At 38.9% G+C, this 24,671-nt stretch overlaps 1 protein-coding gene across 4 annotated transcripts in view; it reads right to left on the reverse strand.

Moving 5' to 3' along the window:
- The window catches only part of DNAH11 (dynein axonemal heavy chain 11), a 149,016-nt gene that overhangs the window by 38,206 nt on the left and 86,139 nt on the right, over window positions 1-24,671 (reverse strand). For all 4 annotated transcript variants that reach the window (XM_081164247.1, XM_081164246.1, XM_081164248.1 and 1 more), the window contains 7 exons: window positions 17,849-18,082; window positions 16,439-16,585; window positions 11,809-11,922; window positions 9,872-10,015; window positions 9,287-9,469; window positions 7,808-7,909; window positions 2,809-2,943 (listed from right to left, as the gene is read on the reverse strand). In XM_081164247.1, the coding sequence (XP_081020373.1) occupies window positions 2,809-2,943; window positions 7,808-7,909; window positions 9,287-9,469; window positions 9,872-10,015; window positions 11,809-11,922; window positions 16,439-16,585; window positions 17,849-18,082 (1,059 nt within the window). The remainder of the gene's footprint in view (window positions 1-2,808; window positions 2,944-7,807; window positions 7,910-9,286; window positions 9,470-9,871; window positions 10,016-11,808; window positions 11,923-16,438; window positions 16,586-17,848; window positions 18,083-24,671) is intronic.

Consider the following 24,671-nt stretch of genomic DNA (forward strand, 5'->3'; position numbering starts at 1 on the left):
AAACATTCTTGCTATCTGGTATCTTTTACAGAACCTATTAGTTCCTTTCTTAAATCACTAGCTGAAGTGAACCAAACAAACCCATTAACTTGCAGGAGGGAATTTTGATTTATCCATTCTCTTTCCCTCATTGTCACTGGCTGGTAAGTCATAAACAATAAAGTGCACCTACCTCATTCTACAAACTAGCTTTGAAATCTGAAGATTTACTAAACATAGAATGATTGTCTATTTAAATCTTCAGTAATTTTACTGTACCACCCCAGCATCATAAATCACAAGTGACATTGGCTAACAAGGGTTTAAGAGTTGGAACATGTAGTGTAATAAATTTCCAGACAGTTAAAAATCACTATAATTTTATTCTAATGCATTATAGATTGCCTGTAATATCATCCTGGCCGGGGTGACCCATTTCTAATTTTGAACAGCTGTTCAGCTCGGGAGTTAGTTAATGATTAAATATAAATTGCCTGATTTATTAGTCTGAATGGTTGAGCTTCCAGGTCAATGGCATATAGACAAAATCATCAGTCTTGATGCTTTTCAGAAGTTAACTGTCTCCTGTTTAAGTCAAAAAGAATTTATTCTCTGAGGAAAAGTGTTGATGCTCTCAATTAATTGTTATATTTTCTTTTTCTTTCTTAGCTTACACAAGTACTTTTAAAGTGGAGAGGACTGTCACTGTTTGGTAGTAACAGAAACTTGGAGAATTCTAACACAGTAGCAACTCAAGATATAATCAAAGCATTGCAGGATCCAATGAAGGATATGCAATTCTTTTTTAAAAAATCTTTTAGCAACTTATAATGTTGATGCAATGCAATTTTCCCTTCAAAACTACTCTGGAGTAAATGGAATGCAAGCTGCAGGGCACTTCAGCTCTAATAGTATTATTTTTAGCAGTGCACTCCTATGCAGGTTTAATCATAAGTAAGACCATAGATTCCAGTGAGACTTACTCCTGTGCATTCTACTGGTTTCCAACAGCTCAATCCTATACATTAGATATGGGGACCATATAGATATGGGGACCTGGTATTGATGAACCACAACTCCAGTCATCCCCGGCCACTGGTCATGCTTGTTAGGAGTAAGTTAAGTTGTAGTTCATCAAGATCTGGACGTCCAAACACTTCCCACTCTTGCTATGCAGTTTTACCTTGGTTGCTGAACACGATGCGTTCTGGGAGTCCAATCGACTCCTAGAACCATTCAAAAACCAAGGCACGGCTTCCGATGGGTTGCAGGAACGACCCACAAACCACTTTTGAAATTCCTTGTGCGCATTCTCTGTGCATGCCTGTCTGTTTTCCCATACACACAAATGGGTTCCCTGGATCCCACTGATTTCACTGGCTTAGTGCCATTATGTTAAAATAATTAAATAAATAATTAAATAATTAAAACAACTATGTGCAAACTAACCATTAAATCATCTGTTTTGATATGAAGATGCTTTTCTGCAGATGGAAATAATTAGAAAACTAAACTCCTTATAGAGGGTGTGCTTTTTTGTTAATTAAGTGTATATTCTATACTTATTAGAATAAGATTAATGCCTTTTATGAACATAAGAAACAATGCACTGACTGTAGCCCACTTATCCAAAGGTTAAGTGCATTGTGGGTGGATACAAAATGACTCCGTCCTGACCTGAAGATTATTCAGTCTCAGTGCTCATTAACCAAAGGCTGACTATGCTGTCAGAAAGTGTTCACTTTTCTGTACAGATCTAGTGACTTAGTTACAGAGACCTTTCTCTGGGGATATACAACCCACGGAGCAAACATATCGCATATGATGCAAAAACAGCAGCATAATGTCTAGGGCTGGATAGCCAATTAGGCTAAATACACTGTAGGGGAAGGCACCTGCAACAATATCTCCCCACCCACCAAAAAATAAATTTCTACAGTATAATTATTCCAGAGTTCTGAAGTGTGCGTACTCATAGAGCTCCTTAAAGGAATAAATAAACAATTATCTTAGCATCTCACTGGGACATATGGAAATGAACTTCTTAAGTATGTCTGGTGGTGGAGCGCATGGTGATTAAGATGAAGTCCCAGTAAAAAAAATGATGTTAATTTCTAGCCCAGGCAATCTCTAATCTAACCAACCTAGCTATGGAGCCTGAACAGACCTAGACTTTTCAGGAACCACCCAGGAGCCATCATCTATGAAGTTCCATCTATTGTTCAATAAAAATTAAAATAATTCTCTACATCTTCTATTCAACGAGAGAGAAGGAATGCTATATAAGCTGCTTTCCCCAATAATTTCCCAATAAGTAGAAAACTTTCTCCTAGAGTTCAGATCAAGGAGTCTCACTGCTGCATGTAACTGGAAGGTGAAATCTTTGGTGCACACTTTAGTCATGGATAATAAGGAGCAATGAGGACGATTACTTAAGTAGTAAGATAGATTCTTCTTATGCTCAATGGAAATGTGTTATTATTTCACAGAGTTCAGTCCTGGTACTGAAAACTGGTTCTGGAGCTAAGCTCCAATAAACTCTGCCTCAAATTAATCCTTTCGTGTGCACACATTAACCTACACCACTCCAGTAGGTAGGGAAGGAGAGCAAGCAAGATGCTCTCTGCTGGGGCAGCCTGCACAATATCCATGTCGCCATATTGGTTAGTGTTTTTCCTCTTCCTGCTAGTTTAAAGCGGCTCTCATTTCAGGCATCTAAAACCTGACACTCCAGAAATATTTCATTTCAGCAAGACCCTTCTCTTGAATACAGGTTCGTCTGCTTTGATCAGAACTCCTGAGAATGATATTAATGAATATCCTACTTGCCTCAAGTCCTTTAACAAGCCTGTTAGCCAACTCTATAGTCTTATTAGTTCGGCTGACGTCTTCTTGACATCTGACTTTTTCTGCTGTTGCTTTTTCAAAGGATGCTGTGAGTTTGCACAGATTGAGATCCAGTTCCTAAAGAGAGAGAGAGTTAGTTTTCATTCACTTATTCATCATTCATTCTTCACATACTCCTGCTGGTGAATAATAAAAATACAGTGGTACCTCGGGTTAAGAACTTAATTCATTCTGGTGGTCTGTTCTTAGCCTGAAACTGTTCTTAACCTGAAGCACCACTTTAGCTAATGGGGCCTCCTGCTGCCGCTGCACTACCGCTGCACGATTTCTGTTCTCATCCTGAAGCAAAGTTCTTAACCTGAGGTAATATTTCTGGGTTAGCGGAGTCTGTAACCTGAAGCGTATGTAACCTGAAGTGTATGTAACCCGAGGAACCACTGTAATGGTAATACTTTCATACAGTAACCATCTGAAGCCTCACTAAAATGGCAGGCCACAAGTGTCAAATGTTTTATGCTATTTGCCTCACTACTATTTCCTTCATCTTCTCTCACTCATTTCCATTGGACATCTCATGTCGCATTTATAATTCATGCAAGAATCTCAGTTGCCCATATCATGCCCCCTAGCTGCCATCGTCTCAGCTGCTGATGTCACAACCTTTGATGTTAAGAAAGCTTTAGTCGACATAATAGTCGCTTTGGCGATAGAGAAACAGCTGGATCCACATTCCAAACTCTTTGAGCAATTTATGCAAATATATGAGGACTTTCAAAAGAAATCTTGCTCGTGCAGATCAGCTGAAATGGACAGAACTCCTGAGCTGCTTATCAGATAAAATCCATCTGAAACTGTCAATGATGTTAAGTGGCTTTTGCCAACATGTCTATTAGGGCCTGATAGAAAGTGCAATCCAGAACAGCTGGAGGGCACCAGACGGTTGAAGGCTGATGTAAAGTCTTCAATGCCAGTATTTTACCTTGGTATTCTGTGTGCCACTATAACCTCAAGAATATGTTGCATTTTGCAATCGTATAAAATCTAGATATAATCTCAGAGCCATTGTAATGTATTTTATAGCCATGGACAGGGAGACCACCCAAAGCTAATTCAGGAACCACAGGGGTGGGGGAAACCCAAGAGTTATAAAATTGGGAATGATAAAATTGTAGAGAAGTGAAATAGCCGCAATGCCTGGTTAACCAAATACACAAGTGTGACTAGAATTCATGTGGGTAATGAGGTAGCTGATCCAATTTTGTTTATGGAGGCATTTATGGTAATGATTTGAAGGTTGACCCATTCTGGATGGCAAAATGCCACCAGCTCTTCTGAGAGCTTTTAAATGGAGACTTGAGCAATGTGGAACATTAACTGTGATCCTATGATGTTTAATGGACTATGAACAAGTCTTGAATGTAGCAAGTAGAAAGAAGGCTAATGTGGACACCTGCCCCCCCAGCATACTTCTAGTGCCAAGAACTGAATAAAAGACCAACAGGCTCTTTTTTGAGAGGGTGGGGATTGAGTCTGTTTCTATTAAGATGGATCTTATATTTCTCATGGAGGGGAATAATCAGCAAAGTTTGTTTGCTGTTCATTAGATGGGAGTTACAGGCTAACTCCTCCCCATATTTTTCTAGTTGCCTTTGATTGTTTTTCCCCTGCAAAACTTGTGAATCATCATGCCAAATTCAGCTCATCAGCTGTGTAGGGCAATTCACCAACAGCTTAATAAACTTCTTGTTCTTTTGTGCCTGCCTCTGTCTTCAAAGTAAGGTGGGATTGTCTTATATTAAGCAGGTCCTAATAGGTGGTGGGCAATGCATGGCTTTGTGGGTTGCAGGTTGTGAGTCTTGGAACTGTTCTTTATGATTCAAGTGCCAGGTTAGATGATGATGGGGTAGGGTTTTTAAAAAAACAACAATCATGCAGCCTGTACCTGGGTATGCCAGAATGCAATTCAGGAATATGTAAATGTAAATGATTACATGCTAGGGCCATTTAACGCTTCTGAGCTTTTCATTTCCTACAGTCAATTGGCAGTGAGGAAGGGCTGAGTGCAAATGGACTGCCAAAGTTTTATGTGCCTGGGAGGTGAAACTGTTGGAGCCATTTCACCAACAGTTCTCCGCAAGGTGACGGGATGCTCCAACAGGAAGAAAAGTATCTCCTCAGAAATATTTTGCTCAGTATTAATTGAACCAACACCACCAAGAAGGAAAGGAGGACTGGAAGAGCCAGAACCTATTCCTTTCTTCAACAATATTAAAACCGAATCCACAACTGAGTCCAAAATTCTTCACCACAAAAAATGTATATTATATGGTAGGGCTTGAGATTCTCCAGAAGTCTGGGGTGTCTGTGAAACTGAAGATTCTCACATAATTTATCAGCAAAACACTTTTCTGTGAAACTGGTCCAGTCCCATGAGTTCACCAAGGTTCCACATAGTAGTGTACTAATATCTAGCAGTGTTGTTATCCATAGTCAAGTGTCCTCTAAGATTTACCTACAGGTACCATTCAACAAAAAAGGGACGCGGGTGGTGCTGTGGGATAAACCACAGAGCCTAGGACTTGCCAATCAGAAGGTCGGCGGTTTGAATCCCTGCGACGGGGTGAGCTCCCATTGCTCGGTCCCTGCTCCTGCCAACCTAGCAGTTCGAAAGCATGTCAAAGTGCAAGTAGATAAATAGGTACCGCTCCAGGGGGAAGGTAAACAGCATTTCTGTGCACTGCTCTGGTTCGCCAGAAGCGGCTTAGTCATGCTGGCCACATGACCCAGAAGCTGTACGCCGGCTCCCTCGGCCAGTGAAGTGAGATTAATGTTATATAGTAAAACAACCCCAGAGTTGGTCACAACTGGACCTAATGGTCAGGGGACCCTTTACCTTTACCATTCAACAAAAGGTACTTTCCAGTGTTAATGAAAACCTTCCTACCAGATTTAACCTTCATTCTCTCTTCTAAGCATGGCTAGAGATTAGGAATTAATTACGCCTTAACTGCCCTTTGAAAACTCTCATTTAATTGTCAGTTTTGTTCCTGGGAGGCTTTAATAAAAGATTTACCCCCTCGGAGGGGGGCGGGACTTTTCATTTTAAACATAGAAGAAATTAATTAAAGGCACAGTAGCTCTAAAATTGTTGAGGACTTTTCTTTAGGAGCATTCCAGCATGGGAGTCTGGGTTAGAATGCTGGCACACTTAGGCACACACTTCTGAATCACTGGTTGCTAATCCAGTGATTAATGTTATATAGTAAAACAAAACTAAAAACCAAAACTTAAGATTTGTGAGAAGGCGGCCTGGTATATAGCAGTTTTACAGTCAGCTTCAAAAAGAAGCCAGTTTGGGAAATCCACACAAACCTTTCTAGATTATTACAGACCAGACTGAAGAGTGAATTTCAAAGCAACTGAAAGCTTTGGTTACAACTGTTTGGTGTCATTTCTTTGGTTTTTGAGTTTGAGAAATATGTTTGGGGAAATTGAGGCTACAATCCTGAACACCATTAAAAGGGGATTATGCCCCAATGAACACAGTGAGGTTTACTTCTGCATAAAACGTGGATGTAAGAGCATTCGGAGGGGGTTGTGTTGCCCACCCTACAGTCTGCTCAGAGACCTCTTATATCCATAGGTGAATTGCACTCTAAAATATGCTTTAACAACATTTATTGCCTCTAAATGTGAATAGACAGTTTTTGGATACTAGTGTGCAATGTGGTCCTAAATGCAGGGGCTCTCCTCAGTCATTGCGAGGGTACACAGGCCACAGCTTAAACGTTGCTGCACCACATAGATAGAGGCAAAGTTTACATATTAGATACGTAGAAAGAGTTGTGTAGATTGAAATAAACCTTTTGAATCATGGAAAATATTTTCATGGAAAGATTTAAAAATAATAATATCCGTTTCAACAACATTAATTTTGCTGTTGCATACAGCTGACAAGGATTTAATTTGTCATTTTGAAATATATTTTAGCAGGCATTAAAAATGAAGGGTTGTTAGCACAGTGCCATCCAAATTGATGATGTGTTATTGATTACCAAGTAATAGCTGCAACATTTATTAATCATTACAGAAAATTACTAGGTAAAAAGAATACTTCTGTATGAAAAATTAGAACCATGCTTTCCCAATAGAAAAGCACTGGTTTATGGGACAGGATTCCATTGGAAATCTATAAGATGGGGACGACTACCTGTGACTCTATTTTTCAAAGGCGTTAGGTTTGCTGAACGATAGAAAGAATAGTAGGCCAATAAATGGCAAACAGACATAATGCTGAGGGATGCATTGAGAACTGAAGGCCAATGAGAAAATGGATCAAGTATTGATAAAGGATGCTACTTGATAGAAAAGTTACCACCATACAAATGTACAAGGCACAGCATCTAATCTCATTATAAGCACTGGCAGAGAACTCAAATTAAGGAGTGAGGAATGGGCTACATAGTTGAATTTGAAAGTAGCTGAGATCTTTAATTATATTTTGAAAGGGTGGGTAATCAAAATAGCACACAATTTATCTTGCAAGTAATAGGAGGTCATATCCCCCATGGCTAGACTTTGCTTTGAATTAATCTAGTGGAAGATTAGTTATGTATCTTGCACATTTGCAAAAAGTGATCAATAACAATTATATTTATTTAAATAAATGTATATTATGTTAATAATGTGGCTGAATGGGTTTGGGGGGGGGAATTCTCTAATTCCATGTTAAAAGATTCAGTGCCCACCCCAAACAAAAAAAGAAGATATATTCAATTGGTTTATGGGGGGAAATGCAATAACGCCCAATATAACTATATCATATATTAGACACCAAAACAATAGCTTCATAACCTGGCAGGGCTAGAAAGCAGTAAAACACCTTATCTTTACAGACAGCCTCTGTGCATTGCCACAAAGAATGCTAGCTTGTTAGATTTGCTACGAAGTAGTGCAAGATTAGGATTGGAGTAAGGCCTACCCCAAGTTTTTTCCTGATGGCTTCCAGCTTCTCAGTAGCTGCTGCAAGTTCAGCATTTGCTTGGGCCAATGCTTGGCGTTTTGGCTCCACATCACAGTATACCTGGGAATTCCAATATGAGAAATTCTTAAAACTATGATAACACAAAAAAAGTTTTAACAAGAAGTGATGAAACGGTCATGTTTTTTATCGCAAGGTGATCCACCTTGAGTTGTTTCCACAGTTTATTAGGCAATATTTCAGCCGGAATTGATTGCACCCTCCCTTCTTTTCAAGTTTTCAAGACGCACTTGCAAGTCATAGGAAGAAACATCACAGAATAGATAAATTGGATGCATTAGATAAACATTTAATTAAAAGTAACGTCCTGGAATATGATAGATAACCTAACACTTGTATTTCGGTAACCATTTGCTATCAGATTGCTCTGCATTTGTTATTTGGTGCATCACAGTCTTAGCCTCCAATATGAATGGAAGTCTTTTCCTTCCTTTGCTGAAAAGTCTGATGTCTCCAGGGGAGGCTGGTTTATTAGGACAGACAGAGCATTGGCCCACCAACTTCAACCTGCCCCCCGCCCTTGCCTGACTTATTTACACCCTGCCCAGGAGAATGGCACTGCCTGTTCATTTCCTCCTCCTCAATCTCTGTTTTGCCTTTGTAAAACTAATCAGGGAGGAGGGGGCAGAATGAGTTGGTTTTGCCTGTCATTGGCTGCAATTCTTTACATCATTAGCTCTAGCTCCACCTACTGTTGATCTCCTTCTACCCTACCCATCCCATCCACTCACCATTGCTTTTCTCTCGTTACATTGCAAGGTGCTTTATGAACCCAACACCCTATCCTTGTGAGGTTTACTTGATGGTGTACATGAAAGGATGGTGGCATGATGGGTTTTTTAAAAAAAAATACTGGGTTGTATCCAGACTGTATCAGCCATTCTTTAGCTTCACTAAAACCAAGTTAAGGACATACTAATCATGCCTGATTTAAGTCCCATTGCTTTCACTGTACCCACACACATATCACAAGGTTGGATTCCTTATGTTGTGCCATAGTCTGAAAACTTGGCTTTGCCATGCTGTTCTTAACATTCTGATAGAGTGCAAAATACTATTCAGCATTTCCATTGTGCATTTAGAGTGTTCAAAGTGTTTCACATACATTATTTCACTAATGATGGTAATAGCGCTTTTGAGGCTGAGAGATGGGGACTTGTGTAAGACCGCCTGGTAAGTTCATGGTGAAGAGAAAGCTTGAACTGAACTTGCTCACATATCTTAGCAGCTAGATCATAACATAAGAGGGACATCCATTTGATATGTTCTAATAAAAATAAGTTACACAAAATTTGTACCCTGTGCAACCTTCATCTTGCTATTCTCTGCTGAAAATATTGCTTCTCCAATGAGCGGCCACCAGATACCTAAGCTATTCCCCCAATTTATTTCTCCAATTGCAACAAACACATTCAGTACCTCATAGAATTTCACTATGTTGATAACCCAGGCACAGAGGCCAGCTGCTGCAAATGACTTAGTGCGAACCAGGTTTGGGTTGAATTCTGTGTCTTTCAAGTAATGTTCTTTGACCACTTTTAGACAATTCCCTGGGATGTGCTCCTTGTCATAGTTAATTAAAGCTTGCAAGAATTCATCAACCTGGAAGGCAGTTAATGCAGTTAACTTATTATTGTTGAATAACACTTCAAGCCTGCAAGTTGATTTCAAAATACAAAAGGTTAAAACCCAAACAAGCATAGTGACCCCCGTTTTTAAAATAGCAAATAAGTATTGATCTAAAAAGTAAGTCATTTTATGCATATGCACTTGCAAATGATAAGTAGAATCCTAGAAGCATAGAATTGTAGATGGAAGGGACCACAAGGATCATCTAGTGAACTCATTACGCAGGAATATTTTGCCCAACATGGGGCTCAAATCCACAACCCTGAGGAAGTTTGCTCCTGTGTCTCAATATATACGTGAACATTATTATTTAAATTCAGAGTCATATCATCAGGTTGCAATGCAGTTTACAGATGGTGATAATGTTGCAAGAACCTTTCCCATGAAGAGTCTAGCTGCATTCCAGGTTCGGTCTTTTGGTACTTTCCCTTTATTCGCCAGTAGGACCATTACAGCAGCTGTAACGTTGGTCACTGCAATTGGTGGGTTAGGGAAGGCTTTCAGTTCAGAAAGGTTCACCTGAAGAACAGCAACAAAGATGGTGTTGAAAGAAAGCCAAATGCGTGCTGGGAGAACTAAAAGCATTGTGACAACTTGAAGAGATTGGCAAGGGTTAGGATCGCTCTGCCTAAGTATGCTTGTGGAACGCTGCATGCACAGAGGTGTGTGGGTGGCAAGGCTCAACCTGAGGCATTCCAGGGGCAGCCAGGGGCGCCCTTGGATTGGTTGACAGTCAATGTAACTGTAGCCTTATTGGAGTTCACTGATTGGGTCTGCATTGCTCCCGAACAGGAGGAAGGAAGTCAAATGACACTGAGGGTTGGTTCAGAGAAAGAGTTCTTTATTTCTGCTCTCCAGAACAGCAGAAAGGCACTTGTGTGGTCAGTCCACAGCAAGTCCAAAGAAATGAGAAATTTCATGCAGTATATATATCCTCCAGGCACCCTCTCCCCCCTCCCCCAGGAATCCAACCACGTCAGCCTATACACGCAGGTTGACATCACATATGTTCCTGCTCCGGTATCCTTAACCATAAAAGGGTATTCCTTCCTGTACTTCTGACCATAAAAGGGTATTCCTTCCTGTACTTCTGACCATAAAAGGGTATTCCTGTTCCTACTCTTATCTTGGAGCAAGAGGTCACCAACTCCAAGAACATACTCTGGCGCTGTTCCCGGACTAGGTCTGTGCGTCAGGACGTAAGATAAGACCTAGAGTGTCATCCCTATTCCACTGGGACAGCCAAGGTCATCCTTGCCGTGACTGATAAAGGAGAGAGCTGTGTTCTTGTTATGCATTTGCTCAACGGCTCAAGTTTATGCATTTTAGAAATGCTAAGAAGAAAAGGGGGGGAGGGTTGAGTCAGTTTTAAACTGACTACACAGAAACCCATTCCTTCACAACTGAGGAAAGCTACAGAGGGGATAAAAGACACAAGCTCCACCTTCACCTTGCACCCTAGCTGGCAGAGTTTTGGAGATGGCAGATTGCCCACCAGTTAACTCCTGTCCCAATCCCACTTATGATTGTTCCGTAACTTGGCTATCTGTGATCCCCTTCCTCTACTAGAGCTGAAGATGTCTATACGTAGAGAACAAATGAAAACTGTAAGAATATAACAGGTGTTATTGTATCAGAGCAAAAGATCACACAGTACAACACTCTGCACCCAATATATAGTCACAACTGGGATGTCACTGTTTCCATGGTTGCATAAGAGATACTGTCTAAGTTCTAATGGGGAAAATATAAATTGGTTTGGATATTTTTGTGTTATTAATTATACTGCTCTGTGTTTAACTAGGATAAGCGTATCACATTTTATCACACAGTGGAGCTAGAAGCTTGATTGTTTCATGCAAGTAGATGCAATTTCAAATGGAATCTGATGCAAAAACTGATCGCTAGAATGGGTTCATGAAGGCTTTCAACTTTCATTAAAACTATCAAATTGATACACATCATTGTCACAAAAGGTACATTCCAAAACACAGAAGTGTTGAAAAGATTACCCAGGGCAAATTAATGTGCTTGGAGCGCTGGTAAAATACAACATATCCAAACTGAAGGAATGCTGTTTGGATGCCATGAAATAATTTAATATAGCTTGGCATTCATTACATGAAAAATGGAATAATCTGAAAAGACCGACAAAGAGAAAAAGACTCCATGAGAGCATGAAAACTACTCTAGTAATCATCCCAAACTACATTCTTGGAAAAGCGAGCAGGCTGTATTTGGGGTGGTGGGGGGTGGGAACTTGCAGTCAACACATCACATGGCAGACAACCATACCACAGTTTGCTATTTACCTTATTAAGCGTATTTAAAGCTGCAGTAGCAGCCACCAGGGCAGGTTCTGCTTTCACCAGGTCATCCTCACACTCTTTCTGTTTCCGAGATACTTCTGCTTGGATGGCAACAACCTATTTGAACACACACTCTTAAGTTTTGAATAAGGCAGCAATCATGGAATTAATTACTTCAAAGTAGGCTTCAATTAAATCAATTGAGACTTAATTCTGAGCAAACACGGTTAGGAATAGAATGTAGGGAAGGCAGTGAGTACCTGACATTGCAGTATTGCTAAAGCCATTATTAAAACTAATGTATTTATCATGTTCTGTACATGATAAACCACTATTATTTCAACAGGTTAAAAAAAAGGGATGACCAGTGTTTATTACAATATGTAGCATTAAAATGTTTCTGGATCTCTGTAGTTGAAAGATACATCTGTTGCCCAATGCCCTCTTAATTTGAATAAATTATATTGTTTAATCTTTGTAGACCAATTTAAGCCTTTTAATGCAGTTTTAATTAATAATAATAATGATAATGATAATGATAATGTTAATGTTATCATTTATACCCTGTCCATCTGGCTGGTTTCCCAAGCCACTCTGGGCGGCTTACAGCAAATAAAAATTTGTAAAAACATAAGACATTAAAAATTTCCCCAAACAGGACTGCCTTCAGATGTCTTCTAAAAGTCAGATAGTTGTTTATTTCCTTGACATCTGATGGGAGGGTGTTCTACAGGGCGGGTGCCACCACCAACAAGGTTTTAAATTTATTATAACCAGTGATATGTTGATCATTCATTTTGAAAGTGTTTTTGGCAAGCAGTTAAGAAAATATATGATGAGATTATTTTGAGGGTCACAAAAAGTAAGTCTTATTCTTTAAAGTGTTGACAGGATATTATCTCCTGAAAATCACACTATGTGCTGAAGCTTATTGCTTCAAAAAGTGTGTTTTGAAACACATCAACAGCATCCCCCAGTCCTAAAACCATCAGAACAATACCGAATAACAGCAATCAGAGGCTCAGCAAGGGAGGGAACCCTAGTACCTCGGGTTACATATGCTTCAGGTTACAGACTCCGCTAATCCAGAAATAGTGCTTCAGTTTAAGTACTTTGCTTCAGGATAAGAACAGAAATCGTGTTCTGGCGGCGCGGTGGCAGCAGGAGGCCCCATTATCTAAAGTGGTGCTTCAGGTTAAGAACAGTTTCAGGTTAAGAACGGACCTCCGGTCTAAACCCAATGAGATTAGAAATTGTTTTTTGAGTTATTTTAAAAAACTATATTCACAAGGACCGCAGAAGGAGGAGGACATAGATGAATTCCTTAAAAAATATGGATTACAAAAAATCTCTCATCAAAGTAAGGTGGATCTAAACCAGAGAATAACAGAACAAGAGATAGAGGGCGCCATTCAGAATATGCAACTGGGCAAATCTCCAGGACCAGATGGACTGACTTCCAGATACTACAAAGCTTTGAAGGAGTGGCTGGTACAACCGCTAAAGGAAGTCTGTAATGAGATCTTAGAGGGGAAAAGGGCACCAGAATCGTGGAAAGAAGCGTATATTACACTCATACCAAAGACAGAGACTGAAAAGACTCAACTTAAGAACTACCGCCCAATATCATTACTTAATGTGGATTACAAAATTTTTGCAGACATTTTGGCAAAAAGATTGAAAAGAGTGCTGATGGAGAAGATTCACAAGGACCAAGCAGGCTTTCTCCCAAAAAGGCATTTATCAGATAACGTGAGGAACATAATAGATATTTTGGAACTATTAGAGGTGAATATAAACACTAAAGCAGTTCTGATCTTTGTGGACGCGGAGAAAGCCTTTGACAATATTTCTTGGAGTTTTATGAAAAAGAATCTTCATGGGATGGGGGTAGGCCAAGGTTTTGAGAATGGTATGGGTGCTATATACTCTGAACAAAAAGCCAAGTTGATTGTAAATAATGTGATAACTGAAGAATTTAAAATAGAAAAAGGGACACGACAGGGGTGCCCAATTTCCCCATTACTTTTTATCTCTGTTCTGGAGGTATTGCTAAATATGATTAGAGGTGACCAGCAGGTTAAAGGTGTACAGGTCGGAGCTAAACATTACAAGTTAAGGGCTTTCGCAGATGATTTAGTACTTACTCTACAAGAGCCAGATACTAGCACAAAAAGGGTGTTAGAGTTAATTCAAGAATTTGACCAAGTAGCCGGACTTAAACTGAACAAACAAAAGACTAAAGTTTTGGAAAAAAATTTAACAGTCATGGAGAGGGAGAAGTTCCAGAATGAAACAGGTTTGACAGTGGTTAAGAAGGTGAAATACCTAGGGGTTCATCTGACATCTAAAAATTTGAACTTGTATAAGGACAATTATGAAAAATGTTGGTCAGAAGTTAAAAAAGATCTAGAAATATGGTCAAATTTGAAATTGTCAATGCTAGGCCGAATTGCAGTTATCAAGATGAATGTATTGCCTAGAATGTTATTTTTGTTTCAAACTTTGCAGATTCTTGACAAGATGGACTGTTTCAAGAGGTGGCAGAAAGACATTTCGAAATTTGTCTGGCAGGGTAAAAAGCCCAGAATAAAATTTAAAATACTGACAGATGTAAAAGAAAGAGGGGGATTTGCCCTGCCGGACTTAAAACTGTACTATGAAGCAGCAGCGTTTTGCTGGCTGAAAGAGTGGATGCTCCTTGAGAATACAGATATCTTGGATTTAGAAGGTTTCAATAATGCATTTGGTTGGCATGCATATCTATGGTATGATAAAATTAAAGTGCATAGGGCCTTCAAAAACCATATTGTCAGAAAAGCATTATATAATGTTTGGATAAGATATAAAGACTTGTTGGAAAACAAAACCCCTAGATGGTTGTCACCCTTGGAGGCTAAGGCATTGAAAAAGCTCAATATGGAGGCCGAATGGCCAAAGTATTGGGAAATCTTGGAACAAGATGGAGATAAATTGAAGTTACAGAGTCATGAGAAATTGAAACCTAAAGTACGAGATTGGCTCCATTATTATCAAATAATGGAGGTATACAAACAAGATAGGAAAATTGGCTTCCAGGTGGAGAAATCAAAATTAGAAACTGAACTGTTAGAACCCAATACTAAGAATTTGTCAAGAATGTATGATTTGCTGCTGAAATGGAATACACAGGATGAAACGGTTAAATCAGCAATGATTAAGTGGGCACAGGACATTGGTCATAACATTATGTTTGCTGACTGGGAATGGTTGTGGAACACTAGGATAAAATTTACGGCATGTAACGCCTTAAAGGAAAATATTATGAAAATGATTTATAGGTGGTACACGACCCCAGTCAAGCTAGCAAAGATTTACCATTTGCCTGATAATAAGTGTTGGAAATGTAAAGAAACTGAAGGTACTTTCTACCACCTTTGGTGGACGTGCCCAAAGATTAAGGCCTTCTGGGAGATGATATATAATGAAATGAAAAAAGTACTTAAATGTACCTTCCCTAAGAAACCAGAGGCCTTTCTCTTGGGCATTGTTGGCAAATTGGTGTTAAAGAAAGATAGAACTTTCTTTATGTATGCTACGACAGCAGCAAGAATACTCATCGCAAAGTATTGGAAGACACAAGATCTACCCACCTTGGAAGAATGGCAGATGAAAGTGATGGACTACATGACACTGGCTGAGATGACTGGCAGAATCCGTGACCAGAGGAAAGAGACGGTGGAAGAGGATTGGAAGAAATTCAAAATTTATCTTAAGAACTATTATAAAATTGATGAATGCTAAAATGTCGAGGTGTTGAGAAAGAGAAAGGGATACAGTGACATAAGATTAATTGAAGAAAAGACTAAGAGGACACATATTTGGTAAACTATTTAGAAGCTGCTGAAATAATCTCGAAATTGGGATGCAGAAAGGGGAGGTATGGGGGAGTCCGAGAAGTGAGGGTTATGAAAAAAAGGTTATGAAATTATACATGTTTGTCTTTTTATTTGTTTGTATTGTTTAAAAAATGCTGTAAAACCAATAAAAAAATCTTAAAAAAAAAAAAAGAACGGACCTCCGGAACGAATTAAGTACTTAAGCCGAGGTACCACTGTATATTGGTTAATGAAGCCAAATATAAGTAATGTTAATGTGAAACATGAGTTCAGTATGCAGAAGGACACAGAATCTGGACAGTTAATGCTGAACCCTAGAAAGTACATCACAGAATGCAAAATTTGGAAGTGAAACTGCAGGTCAGTGAAATGGACTTCAAGAACAATTGAGCTGTTCAATTGAACTAAAAAAAAAAAAGCCTTTAAAAACCTGAAGTGCTCAGAGATGACTCTCTGACCTTTACTGTATTACATACAGGCCTGATTCCCAAGATCCCCATCCATTATATGCTTGAATGAGTTCAGTGCTTATTGTTCTTTCATATCATTAAAAGAGCTAAAAGGTTGGAAAAATGCATAATGTAAAGAAAGGTCAAGTGGTAATCATGGTGTGAAATGTTGAAACATGTGTAAGTATAATAATTCTTTAGATTTTATGCTCCCTGGAGAGGTAGGTGTTCAAAATTGTTCACCTACAAAGGTTTATTATGTACTAAATATAGCTCAACAACACTAAATTGTGGAATTGCACTGACCTTTTGCTCCTCTGCATCAGCGATGGCCTTTTCCTTGCTCACTTTCTCAGTCTGAAGCCCTATCTTGGTAATCAAAGCTTCAGCATCTTGATTTCTCAGTTGCAGCTCTGCCTCTTGAGAGGCAAGTCTGTGTTTTAAGTCCTCCACCTAAGGAACAGCAAAGGTATTAGTTTGGAACAGGTGTTTCTGGAAACTGTGTTTAGTAGAGACAGCTTTCTGAAAAGGTGGGTTCTCAACAGCTGGATATCAATGAGAGCGTTTTTGTGACTATTAACTGCAACAAGACCCCAAGTAATGATTTGATCTGCCTTAATTGCTTAATAAGTGAACACTGTGGGGCACACTTTTTTCTTCCCTTCCCTTTATCTGTTAAAGAAATGCATACTTGCCTATCTTCAAGCAGTTAAATGAAAGCACACAGAGCTCCCAGTTTTAAACGACAGAATGAACACCTAAACCAGGTTTACTATTATATTATTGGTATGTTTCATACACTCATAATCACCGGACTGAGACTGTGTATTAATTGAAGTATTGATTGCTAGTATTACACTCTACTAAAAGGGAAAGTTACCTGTACAAAGCTGAGTAATTTATCATTTTCCCATGGAGAACAGGTCTAATAAAGAACATGAGTTATGATAACTAAATAAAAACCCCATGTTCAGAGGTGGTGTATCACTGGATATCAGTTTCTTAGGGAACAAACTATAGGAGAAAGCTCTTGCCCTCAAGACCTGGTTTATGGGTTTCCCAGAAGCATCAGCCTGGCCTCTTCTGGAAGCAGAGAAGATGATGGAGTAGAATATTAAATGGGCCCTTGCTCAGATATCCAACTGGAGTGATACTTGGAATGAGACCTACTTTCATGATAAACCATGGATGTATTAGCTGCCTCTGGGACAAACCTGGATCTCTGAAGTGAAGGGTGGTCAGTCATGCTGCCTGGGGCTCCTTTAGCTGTACAGTGGTACTTTGGTACTCAAACAACTTGGCTCCCGAACAAATTGGCTCCTGAATGCCACAAACCTAGAAGTGTTCCAGTTTGCGAACGTTTTTTGAAAGCCAAATGTCTGACACGGCTTCTGCGGCTTGTGATTGAGTGCAGTAAGCTCCTGCAGCCAGTCGGAAGCTGCGCCTAGGTTTTCTAACCGTTTCAGCAGTCAAACGGACTTCTGGAACGGATCAAGTTTGAGAACCAAGGCACCACTGTATATGAATAATTATATAGATCTACACCAAGCTCTTGGACTTACATATTATTATTGTTGTTCCTCTTAATTTCATTTACTGTCCATGAGGCACCCTGGAGCAATTTACTATATAAAGCAATTTGCAATTATATAAGCTAGCAGCTGCTATGAATTGTGATTAATTACTGCTATTTATTACTACTACTCCTATTACTACCTGAGAAGCTGTTGTTTTCAGCTTCTGAATGCCATTCACAAGGTGTTCCTTGTGCTGGGACATTTTCTGGATTTTCTTCTCCAGGAGGTTCTTATAAAGCATGATTTGTTCCAGAAAGCTTTTGGGAGTTGTATAGTTGTATCTCCTCTCATTCAGCCGAAACTTTGCACTCATCTCATTTACACTGGTGTGGGCATAGGCCATGAAACGGCAAATAGAGTCATGAAACTGTGGCTGAAAACATAAAAGGGCATGAAAGGGCATTTAAATTTCAAGTGTTAAAAATTCATCTAACGAAATATATAGCCAACTGTAGCAGAAACTACTGATTCTAAGACAAGTATGCACAAACATATGAATTTTAACATTTAAAAATACCTAGACATTTATAAAACATTATTTTTCATTATATGTATATTGTATATTTATGTACAGTATGTCTCTACATGTGTGAGACACCCACCCACACACCCCACTTAAAATGCTGCACTATCAATGTAAGCAATTTCCATTTCGTCCTTAGTGACTTCTACCATACTTAACTTTCTAATTTGTGGAATCACATCTCCCTCATTTTAATGATTATTTATTGCATTCAATACAAGATGTACCCAGTTCAATTAATCAGGGGAAACTTAAAAATCAATTAATATGAATTAAATGAGCTACTGCAACTCTTAGAAAAGTCACACATAATTTACCAAAGAATTGTCAATAATACTTAGGAGAGCTTTAGGAAAATTACTCATGAGCGGTTGTTGATACAGCTAAACGTTTCGAGCCAGCATAATTAATATTACAAACAGGTTCATTTAGACAACTTGTAATTTATCTCCGAAACAAAACTTATTTTTAAACACAGCTTCATTTAAAAAGAGCTGCTTTTAAACTACAGTAATGAGAGTGCAATTTAAACACACGGATTCAGTATACAAGTTGGGTGCAAAGTGACCAAAGTCCCGTTTCCCCAAAGAAATGTTTTGTCTATGTTCAAATAACTTTTTGATGAGACCAGAATCCGCCTTAGAGCTTAAGAGGCTAAATTACTCAGCCCATCATTTTCTCTCTTCTGCAGGTGCCCCCCCTCTCTTTCTCTCTGCCATGGGGACTTTCTTACAGAACGACTGGCTTCTTCCCAACCATGATCCTTATGAGAGACCTTTAAGCAGCAGTTCCGAAAAGCCTTTGGTAACAACAGTTTCATTTTAAAACCAGCCTGGGTAGTAGCTGGTGGTTCCGGTAGAGCTGGAAGTGGCTTGAGACAACTTGTCCCAGTGGGGCAAAATAACTATTGTTGTCAAGCTTAACAAAATGGCACAGCATGGGAGGCATGCTGGGCCAGAGAGCAGCTGGTTGTAATTCACACTGTTTTTCAGAAAACCCTAATCGTTCTGAGCAGACCTCTTTGATGATTGGTCTTCCCTGCATTTTCAATTTGTCACTTTCTCTTATGATAAGGTCAGCAGTGACAGCACTTCCTGACATTAACAGCTGTGGCTTCTAAAAGGGTCATTGTGGAACTACTAATTGCAGTAATTTCATTAGCATAAATTATTTATTCTGCCGTTCATTTATCTCCAAGGTTTTGGTGGTGTTTTGTTCAATACTACACCTTATTCCTGCCCCCCCCCCCCCGCTGTATCAGCTCCATCAGGCAGCAAGGCAAACAATATGATTAATGCTAATTTGACCCTTTAAAAAAAAGAATTATGCAAATTGCCCCTTTTTATTTAACTCTGAAGGATTAAACAGCAGCAAACCAATAACCAACACAAATTTCCTCTAAATAAAGTGTTTTAAAATGTTCCCAGGGACAACTAGGAAATCCTTTAAGGTCTGTTTTTCAAACATATACACATGTACATGCTCACATACACACAGACAAGCCCTGATCTAGCAAGCAATTAGAAATAAAATTCCATGCATTGATATCCCTTTAAAATATTTTACCATACACATAAAAGGATGAAGTATGGAGCAGGAAAGCCCTGTAGCCAGCACCTGTTGCGATGTCTGCAGTATGCTTTAGAATCAGGATGCATTGCGACACAGGTGGTTGCTGCCGTCTGATAATTAGCTGCTTAGGTTAGTTTTGAGGTACTGATTCCTGGTGTCCTCCTTCTTCCCTGGCCAGTGATTGGATTAACTGAATTTATTTTGTTCCATGTTTCCGTCATACAAGAATATGGTATGTAAACTTGTTGTTTAATTTGTATGTTACTTAGTTTGTATATGGATTATGTTACATCATGTTTGTTTAATTTAGAGTATGCACGGCTGACGAAGCCCAGTTGGGCAAAACAAGGTATTATCCTGAAATCCTTGTCATGCCATACCTTCAAGTATCCAATCTGATCCAATATCTACATGTGCCATATCTTCAAGTTTTCCATCTAATCTGATATCTACATACAAGGAACGTTAGAATCCTCAAAGCAGCGATACGTGGAACATCATAAGCATACCATATTGTGGTTATTGCCAATATGCCAATTTAGGAACCGAATCGACTTTATCTCCTGACCACCCATGGGACTTTAATTTCTCTTGATATGCTCTCTTTGCATGATGTGTTGGTCTATGGAATTACACTTTGTGAGATATTATATGTTGAATTGTGTTTGAAATAGAAAATACGTTGTCAAAAACAGCAGCAATCACCGGCAGAGAAGATCACCAAAGGCAGTAGTAGTATGAATGCAGCTCATTGTTATGAACTGAGGCCAAATGGTTTTCCTTTGGACTTTTATCACAGGGAGGAGTTCCACGCAGGCAGGCATCACCAATCTACATGGGGAGTTCCTCCCAGTTCTGATGTAAATTTGCATGCCGACTCACATGGGAGCTCTATGTGTGCATTTTTCATGAAGGCAGCAACACTGTCCAAGAATTCCATTCAAAATGCAAACTTGGCTGCGACGTCTCATTTTGATTGATTATTTTATCCTCCCAAACTTCCAGCCTGCCTTGATTTTTTATTTTTTCTTAACAGTGTCTCATTCAATGCAATTACTATAGCTTTGCAAATCATGGGGTTGGGTCAATTAGAAGTTGACTCTAGGTTCTACTAATGAATTTAATTATAGATCTTGAATTTGTTGTCGCAAGTTTACTGGATAATGCAGCTCATGCACACTAATGACCATTATATGTGGTCAACTGTCCTTTAAACAAATGGAAATAAAAGGTTTCCCCTAGATATCTAAAATCAGTGTGGAGTAAATTGTAAAATAAGAGAGAAAGCCACTCTACATCCATCAATCTTCATCTGACTGAATACACTAGAGAAAGGGAGCAGGAATTTTATTTCCCCCCCAAGGAGTTTACGTATCATTTTTAAAATTTGCTATCTAATAACCCTCATGCATAGTATCTTTTGATTTTGATTACACCACTCTTTCATCTCATCCCTCTTTTTAAAGGAAATTTACTTCCTCAAATCAAGGCACCGAGTACAGCTTTACACCTCCCCATTATTTCTCCCACTACCTGTTACGCCTGTCACTATGTTGAGAATAATGCTCCTGTTCCTTCTTTTAGCCTTTGAGCGCTGTTGTTGATTGGAGGCTAAAACAAATGGGCAAAACCCAGACTCCATGTGCACTTGGGTTAGTGGTGCTGTGCTGAGCCAAGCATGAATCAATTGCTTACTCTTCTACCCTCAGCTATGGAATACCCCCCTTCCCAAAGGCACCTTCTTTCAATCAATATTTTCGTGAGCAGGTGAAGACTTTTCTTCTTCTTCCAGGCCTTTAAAAAATCTATGTTTTTAGTGTTCTGAACCATTGTTTATGTGCCATATATTTCTAGTTGCCTGCTTTTATTCTTCCCTTTGCTGTATTTTATGCTACTAAATTTTAAGTTGTATGTTACCATTTTATTTGTCAGATGCCCAAAGAAGTGTGCCATAGAGTGGCCTCATTATTATTATTATTATTATTATTATTATTATTATTATTATTATTATTATTTACTATATTTCCTATATATAATAGGTACATTATTAAAACAGGATGCAACACTGCCTGCAGGTTAATTGAAGAGCTGCTATATTTCACAAAACCCTTAGAACTGCAAAATCAGTTTTGTGCAAGCTCTGAAGAGGCAGCTTCTCTCTCTCTCTCTCTCTCTCTCTCTCTCTCTCTCTCTCTTTCTCTCTCCCCCTCCCCTAAAATACTTAAGACAAGAACAATTTAAGAATTGGAAAAACATGGCTTCCCTTTAGCAAAACCGTATCTTGGGGTTCTGCTGTACATCTCAATTCCTTCTACAGGAATTATCTTTCTAGGCCCCAATTAACATTTTTGTTGTTGCTGCTGCCATATTCTTCCAGGACCTCTCTCATTCAGTTCATGCCATGCAGGCAGTTTCTCACAAAAGTGACTGTACTCAAAACACCAGCCTAGTTCCACCTAGCCACTCAAGCCACTAGCACATCCCTTGCCCTGAACCACAAAACAGGTAATTTGTTCTGTCAGCACAAGCACTGAAGCAAATAGAATTATGTCGTGACAATAAGATATAAAAACGATGCTGGCTGCCAATTTGTGCTTGCAGAGGGGGCAGGATTTGCAATAAGGTATGGAGCTGGGTCTGCAAAATATAGGAAGAGTGTGAATTTTGTGGGGGGGGGACTTAGTGAGGGATTTAAACTCTGATGGGAAGGTTATTAAAAATGATGGAACATAGATTAATTTTAATTTCCATCTAGATGTCCATAGCCTATTGTATCATAAAGCTTAATGATTTAAGAGCAATCCCTAATTAAAATCTAAACTGAAGTGACACTCCACGCTGGCTAAAGTATTGGTATAATATCCACTGTTTTTAAAGTATGTATTTCCCCCTTTAATCAGTGAGGAGTGGTTCATAATTTTATTCTCATTCTTACACTCAGAAAGCCAATAGATTCTAGCAACAAATTTATCCAATACATCGACGCAATAGTGTTTTGTTCAGTAAGGGTACCTGAACATCTCTCTTGAGTTAGGAACCCAACTAGGCTGCATCACCAATATGTATGTCGCTGGATCATTAACTTCAGTGGATGTAAAATGGCATGTGCAGAATAACATCTGTAGGAAGTGTCGTGACTTTCCTCTTAACTGCTACAGTTGCACTAGCCCTCATCCAATACTATAAGTTTGCTAGTGTACACCATTACATGTGCAGGGTTTACTATGTACAGTATTTACCTTTGATTTCTAGCATTAATAATTGCAGTAACTAACTTCTGCTAGGTTTATCAAGGCAATCTTCAGCGACGACCTTGACCAGTATTCATTGTAGGTAGCTCTTAACATATTCAATTTCTTTCCTAAAATTTGTTTTATTTTGAAGCATTGCTAAGAGGGAGAGGTAAATCTGGCATATTTTCTTTTTTAAAGGAATATGTAAACATATATATGTTGATCAGCATCCAGAGTTTCACATACTGGGGGGAAAACCCCCACATAGAATAAAAGTAAAGCTTTGGGAAGCCCAGAAACTAAATGTACTCAGAAACTGAATGCATCACAAGAAATGACAGCTCTAAATTTCTGAAAAACTGCACTAATATTCTACACTGCCCGGAACAGAAAATAAAGACAAGTCTCTCCATGGCCAGTAGATGTCATTGGTCACTCTTTGTAATATCAGAAAAGCTGTTTCACAGCTCAATACTGGCAGCAGAAGAGGTAAAGGAATTAAAACTAAATTTCATACCCCAGCCCTCTTTTTGACTGTTTTCCAATCATTTGGTATTATTGCATTTAGATGAAATGGAAGTTGTTGGTTTGTTTGTTTGTTTTTTTAAAGTATCATTTCTCACAAGAAGCGGCATTACCCTGACCACTGAAATGAGTTTCTTGCTGAAGTTAAGTAAATACATTTACCGAGCACCGATCAGTTTACGCATTTCCAGAAGCATAGCATGGATTTATAATTGCTGTTAAGACGAGACCTTTAATGGCTGCCTTTGTAACATTGCAACAGTGTCTTTCTGCCACAAAATTCTCTTTTCTAGGACAGGAAAGCAATGAACTACTGAGAACTGATGCATGCAGCCCACTTGAAATTCTATACTTCCCATCGTTACAAATTCCTTACATAAACTTGTTAGCATCACAGCAAACAGATACCAATGCTACTGAACGCTCACTGCTATATCAAACTAAAACACTGGAATAATGGCCATAACAAAATATTTATGGAAGAAAATTCTGATTCATTTCTAGAGTGCTGTTTTTTTCAGGTTTTTTAACTATACAGTAGAAATGCCTTCTATAGCAGGAACTGAATCTTCTTTTACATCAGTCTCTGTCATCAGCACCAGTATTGATGTCAGGTCATTAATATTTGGCTTTCCTCAATGGTTAATCACCTTGATGCAAATCTTAACCTTTCTTGAACTTCCCATTCCTGGTCAAAGTTGATCCAGGGGGAAGTCAAATGATGAACATAACAAAACACCTTGTAGAGCTGGAGGACAATGTTTTATGAGCATTTCTCCATCTGGCTCTTTATCACCCTCAAGAGAAAGCTGGTGTGTGGGGGGAACTAAAGAGGAAAATGAAGCTGAATAATTGATAAGCTTTCATTATAACGTACAGTATTCAGTTCTGACTTTGATATTTTTTTTTAGATTGTAGTTATTACATCTTGCAAAAATCTGCAAGAAAAGAGAAGACAAAATGTTGTCAACTTAGATGCCCTTTTAAAGAGAGACCTGAGTTCTCATATTTTTATGCACAGCTTTCTACCTTTGGAGAACCTTAGAAAGTGGGGGGGAAAAGGTCAGAATTAAATCACTGCAGGGTTGCAATGTTCAATTCCTTCTATT

This window comes from Podarcis bocagei, assembly GCF_964188305.1.
Source record: "Podarcis bocagei genome assembly, chromosome: 12".
NCBI classification, from domain to species: Eukaryota; Metazoa; Chordata; class Lepidosauria; order Squamata; family Lacertidae; genus Podarcis; species Podarcis bocagei.